This window comes from Protobothrops mucrosquamatus, unplaced genomic scaffold, assembly GCF_001527695.2.
Source record: "Protobothrops mucrosquamatus isolate PMUCROS unplaced genomic scaffold, P.Mucros_1.0 scaffold342, whole genome shotgun sequence".
NCBI lineage: Eukaryota > Metazoa > Chordata > Lepidosauria > Squamata > Viperidae > Protobothrops > Protobothrops mucrosquamatus.
This window is the reverse complement of record NW_015386679.1, coordinates 134,651-140,541: the sequence shown is the minus strand read 5'-3', so window position 1 is coordinate 140,541 and position 5,891 is coordinate 134,651. Positions and strand designations below refer to the sequence as shown.

Here is a 5,891-nt window from a genome sequence, read left to right as displayed (position 1 = left end):
GGGCTCGGCGGGGCCGAGGCGGCGCCGGGTCCAGTTGCGGCTGGCAGAGGAGAGGGAGGCGCGGGCGGCGGGCTGGTGAGCGGCTGGCTGGCGGGCGGGCGGGGGGGAGGGGATCCCCGGAGCTGGGGGGGGCTTTCCCACCCCTCTGCGTTCGGGAGCGGGGGGGGGAGTGGAGACCCTCCGCGGGTTGAGGGGGGCGAAGGGCTTCCCTCTTCACAACAGCCCTGCGGGGCAGGCCAGGCGCGGCAGCCCCCCCCTTCCCGGCTCCCTCCCTCCATCCGTCCGGGAGGCCGGCCAGGGACCCGCAGAGGAGCCCCGGCCTGGCTTGAGCCCGCCCGCCCGCCCGCCCGCCTGCCTCGCGGAGCGCTGCGCCTTCCGGAAGCGGCCCCGGCGGAGGGAGGCGCGTTGGGGGGGGGCGGGAGGGGGGCGATCCCGGCTTTCCAACAACCGGCGATCCTGGCCGGAAAGTCGGGCAGACGAAGGGCGCCAAAGCCTCGTTCTCGCTCTGCAGGTCCGTGGAGCGGAGGGAGGCCGAAGCCGGCAAGATCTCCGCGAAGGGATCCCGCTTTGGGTAAGGAGAGCCGGGATTTCCAGGCAGAGAAGATGCGCCGATCCTGAAGAGGCGCCGAGGGAGGGGCAGGACGGCACCCCTTCCTTGGCCGAGGGGCGGCGGGGGGGGGGCGCAGCGAGGACCGGCCGCGTTCGGGCCAAGAGCGCCCGGCGGGGTTCCAGAACCGGCCGGACAACGGGCTGAAGTCCGTAGCGGGGGGGGCAGGAAAGAGCGGCGGTCTTGCGCTGGGCGGCGCCCCTGGGCTGCCCCCGTGTCTGGGCCTGGGCCCCGGGAGCCGGAAGGGAGGGAGGGAGCCCGCTGGCGAGGGCGGGGAAGTTGCGGGTGAAGGAGAACCTCCGAGCAGGGCCAGAATGAGTAAGCCCTTCTACGAAACGTCAAGAAAACACACCATTTTTTTTAAAGGTTCCCGGAAGAGCAGGGAGAGAGATGGCTGCGATGGCAGGAAAAGAAAGCGAAACTCAACTGTGCAACAATTGGTAAGGGCCGGAACGCTTTCGTTCTCTTGTCAGGTTTGTGTGTGTGTGTGTGTGTGTATGCGCGTTTTTGGATAGCGGAAGGGAGTTGGGTTAAAAAAAGGGCAACAAAGGTTTTGCAAGAGTTTCTGCTTGTCCCAGTACCCTTTAAAAAACGAAGAGGTTTGGCATCCGTGTGTGTGCCTCTTACAGCCAAAAAGACATCCCTCTGGCAAACTACACCATCCATGAGATCCACTGTAGCCGGAATATCGGGATCTGCCCCATCTGCAAGGAGTCCTTCCCGAAGGCGGAAATGAGGACTCATCGGGAGCAAGACCACGCACAGGTGACAAAGCCCGGCTGCCTCTTCCGCTGGGCCCTGGCGCCTTCTCTAGCTGAGACAGACCTCGTTCTGCAGACTTGAGTCTGATCTGTCTTTCTTTCGAATCCTAGATTATCTGTCAATGCAGCATGAGAATGGACAGGGGTCTCTTACAGGATCATGTAGTGAGTAAGCTAATCATTGCCCGATTTTCTCCAGTGAAATATTTTGAGGGGCAAAAAAATAAAATCACTGTAAAGTGCTGGAATATATTCCTGAAACGGTGCATAAAATATTGCACTCACCACATACGTTCGGGTGACGAGCCATTTCTGCCTTCTCCTCGCAGGCTTTGGAGTGTCCCTTGCGGCCTGTTGCATGTCAGCACTGTGACATTGAGCTCGCTTTCTGCAAGCTCCAGGAGCACGAAGATTATTGCGGTGCCCGGACCGAGCGATGCGGCAGATGCAACCGCAACATAATGCTGCGAGAACTGAAAACGCATCCCGTCGACTGTTGGAAGAAGGCCGGGGGACAGCCAGGCGTCCAGGCGCAGCCTTGCTTCAACTCCGAGGCCCCTTTGCGAAACATTCAGACCATCAGCGACTACCTCCTGGGGTCAGATTCCGCTGGAGAGTCGCCACTGAGGGGCAACAGGTTCCTGGAGAGGCAGCTGCACAGTTGGGTCTCGGGCGATCAGCTGCCCAGGGAATCCAGTTGGAGAAACCGAGGCCTATCCCGGCCAGATCAGAATCGAGGTAAAGGCCTTGAAAGAAAACTGCCCTTTTTCTCCTCAAGGGCTCAGAAAAATGCCACTCTTCTGAATATACACCTCTTGAATTAAGAGTGTGGGGATTCTCTCTCTCCGGAGGCTTTGGAAGCAACTCTGCATCTTTGTGTTTGTGTTGCTGCACAGCAGCACTGGGGTGATGAAGTGTTGCAGGTTTGCTCTTCATGCTCTTCTTCGCTGTTTGTTCCCTGAAGCCCCTTTGGAGAAGAGAGCCACCCCGCTGCCTGCGGATGGAGAGTCGGACTACAACTTCGATTACCTGCTGGCGCTCAGCTTGCAGCACGAGAATAGCTTGGCTCAGCCCAATGTGGCAGAGGCCCACAGAGAACTCTGGAAGAACATCTGTCCCCCCCAGACCGGCCCAGCTGACCACAGTAGCCAAGCAAAGAACTCCAGTGGCCTCTCTCAGGATTCGCTGCTGGCAGCCGACATTCTGGACAGGCCCAAAAGTACGTTGTTGCTTATCGAGGGACAGGAATGGACGTGCTATAGGGAGAGCCCCGGGGACCCTGGCCCACTCTTAAGTTGCTCTGGGGTGATGGTGGGTTGTTTTTTTTTTTTTTTTACTGAAGAGCAGCGTAAACCTAAGCAAGTAACACCGGGTGGTTCCCTATATTTGGCAGAGGAGTCGTCTGTGTGAGCACCTGGGGAATGTGGCCGAGGAGAATTTTGAAGGGGGAGATGGGAGGCTCGATGGTTTGTAACCTAGTTGTGAGTTGTGCAACTGTCTCTCTCTTATCCTTCAGCGGAGACCCGGCTGCCTTGCGAATTCTGCGAGGAGCTGTACCCCGAGGAAGACCTGATCCTTCACCAGGTGGGCTGCCTCATCTTCTGGGGCCGAGAGGGGGGGGGAAGCTGACCCAGGAAGAGGGGCTGTGGAAGCATCACCCTCTGTTCAACTCTGCCCTCTGGGGCAGTTTGAAGAGAACGCTTTGCTTCTTTCTCTGCCCCGCTCATAACAGACAGGCTGCAACCCAGCCAGTGCCTTGGCCTCCTTCAGCAAGAGGAGCAACCTGGTCCCGCCGACAGACTGTCTCAGCAGCCTGTGGGGAGAGCTGCCCGGCAGCCGTTCGAGGGGCAGCGGAGAGACCTTCCCTTTCCAGCCTGGCATCCAGGACAGCCTCCTGCTCCCTTGCGAGTTCTGTGGAGTCCAGCTGGAGGAAGAGATCCTGTTCCACCACCAGGTACAGACCGCCACGAAGCCCCTTGGCTCAGTGATTGGGGGAGGGGAGTGACTGGCTTCCTTAAACGGGCAGTGACTGGCAGCCCTTCCCCTCAACCCAGGACCAGTGTGATTTGCGCCCGGCAACCGCCCCCCCAAGCGGAAGAACGCCTGCGCAGTCAGAGGCGCCAGTTGTGGAAAGCTCTGTGGGAACTGAGTCTCCGGATCTCCCCAGAAGACGCATCCGGCACCAAGGTACCCCCCGGCTGAGTCTTGCTGGACCCCAAACTGGGGGCTCTGCATAGGAGATGCGACTCTTCTGAGCTTCCGCAGAGGGTGGTGGTCCTGAGCAAAGGGGTGTCTCCCTCCTCCAAACTGGGCTGTGTGGGGAAGTGGGCAGGGAGGGCCATTTGGTGTCCTCTGTGCTTCTCTTCCCTTCCTTGTCCCTGAGGTGCCTTCCCTCTCTCCCTCCTGCGCCAGGTGAGCTCTCGTCTCAGTACCTGGAGCAGTTCAAGCAGAAGAAGCCTTGTCCGCCTGCTCACGGGAGTCACTCCCAGGCGGCTGCCAGGCGCATCCAGCTGGCCGCTCCTAACAACCGGAGGGAGGATCCGGCGGCTCTTTCGAAGGGAAGGAAGCCCAGGAAACTGGGGGACGGCGAAGGGAGGACCCCCCCGGGCCGAGGGCCGAGTGACCCAGTGGCCGCCCCTCTGCCTGCCAGATACTCCTCCCCGGACTTCCTCCCCAGCAGCTACGTTCCGAGCTTCCCGACGGCGGTTCCGACTCGCCCAAGGTAGCTTTTCCAGAGTCACAAACCAGCTTTCCAAGTTTCAGTTTACGGTAGAATTAGGAGCGTCTTGATGGTGATGATGGGTGCAAATCTGGGCTGCTCCTTGTTGGGGTGGGAGGGAACCTCTCCTTTTTGCCTTCTGGTCTAACTGGAACAGGCAGCTGTTTCCCGGGGGGGGGGGATTTTAAAACAATCTTGAAGAAGTTTTGTTTTTCAACTATCCCTCTGGTTTTTTTTTCCTCTCTCTTTCAGTATAAGACAGGAAGGAGGACAAAGTCCTGCAGGTCCGCCCCACTTCAATAACTCCAAGGTAAGGGTTGCACTCGGCCGATGGCCTCTTGGGCCAAGGTTTTAAAAGCCAATTCTGCAATAAAAGGTGAACCTTTTGCAAAATCTGAATCAACCTTCCTCTTAATGAAACGTCCCGTATTCAGAAAAGTCTGCGCTTAGGTAATTATGTCCCAACCACGGCCCTGTTTACACTTGATGTCAACACTTCTTGCTGTCTGTGATTTTACTCAGTCGTGTACTTGGAGGTGCCTTTCTCAGTCGGTCGTCTTAAACTCTTCCTCTCTGAATCACGAGGTGAAGAAATCCAGTGTCTTCTCTCCGAGGGCTCCTGTCCTGCTTCCAGGTCTTGCAGGGGCAGGAGACAAGAGTCGCTTTCTTTACCCGAAACGTCCGATTCGCAGCCGCTTGGATTCCGGCCTGGCCTCTCCCCTTCCTGAGCAGAGCCTCTGGCTTTCCTCCCTGCAGGCAAAACCGCGGCAAGTGAAATCGGCCGATCCCGAGAGCGAATGAGGGGGAAGTGTTCGGGGCCACCTTCTCTTGCCTCCCTTCTGGCACAAGGACTCGGTTTCGTGACGCGATTCCCACAGGAGCTGCAGGGCTGGCAGTCCACCCTTCAGGTCACAGACGTGGCGGCGGCGGTGGCAGCAGGAGGACCCTGTGGTTGCTTTGTCAGTTGTGCAATGTTTTGATGCTGTTCGGGTGGGCCTCGGCCCCACTGCTTTCTGCTTGAGGCCCGAGTCACTTCAGGGCCCTCTTGAGGGGGGGGCTCAAAACTTTGTTCTTGGGCAGACCCTTCCTCTTTTTCAAGTGTAGAGCAACCCCTACTCACCCACCCCTTCCCAAATGCCTAAGGAATAAAAAGGCTAGTAGTCGCTGAGTTTGAACTCGGTACCTTTGCTGCTAGGAGTTTTTCCTCCCTGCCCTCGGCCGCCTCTTTCTTCTTCCTCCCAGTCCAGTTTTTCAGTCAACGTGAAAAGAGGGAAATCTCCCCCTGGGGGGGGGGGGCTCCTCTTGCGGTTCAGACGCACGGCCTTAAAAGCTGAAACTGGCGTTCTGAGTGCGAGGAGCCGGAGGGGAGGGGTGTGTGTGGGTGTGGGTGTGTGTGTAGACTTTTGAATTTCTTACAATAAAGTTTGTATCTATTAGTCAAACCTCTTTATCTCCAGGCCATTCATTAACTAGGCTCAGGCAACATGCCACCAAAATAATCTGTTTGGTTGTTTAAGCCTACGGTGTGGGCCGCTGCAGGGCCTCCAGTTAATTGCCCCGTCTCCCCTTCCAGTGAGCCCCCCTGGCTTATTTCATCCCCTCCTCTGCTCACCCCCCTGGCTCCCAAGGCCAGGCCAAGAACAAAGCTGTTTCATGGACACTTCCACCAAATGTAAGCATTTATTAAATACAAGAAAAAGCCAAAGAATTCTCAAAACCAAGTGGAGCCAACCTTGCAGCGTCCTTTCCAAGGGCAGAGGGCTGTTGGGTATGTTTACAGAGACAAGCTGCGGTGGTTGTTGTT

At 57.8% G+C, this 5,891-nt stretch overlaps 1 protein-coding gene across 1 annotated transcript; it reads left to right on the top strand.

Moving 5' to 3' along the window:
* The first annotated feature begins 997 nt into the window (after nucleotides 1-997).
* On the top strand, nucleotides 998-3,991 carry TRAFD1 (TRAF-type zinc finger domain containing 1). The gene is made up of 10 exons (XM_029284032.1): nucleotides 998-1,047; nucleotides 1,237-1,372; nucleotides 1,480-1,533; nucleotides 1,698-2,106; nucleotides 2,333-2,587; nucleotides 2,885-2,952; nucleotides 3,101-3,322; nucleotides 3,423-3,555; nucleotides 3,781-3,846; nucleotides 3,927-3,991. The coding sequence occupies exons 1-10, from the start codon at nucleotides 998-1,000 to the stop codon at nucleotides 3,989-3,991; spliced, it is 1,458 nt and encodes a 485-aa protein (XP_029139865.1).
* The last annotated feature ends 1,900 nt before the right edge of the window (nucleotides 3,992-5,891 follow it).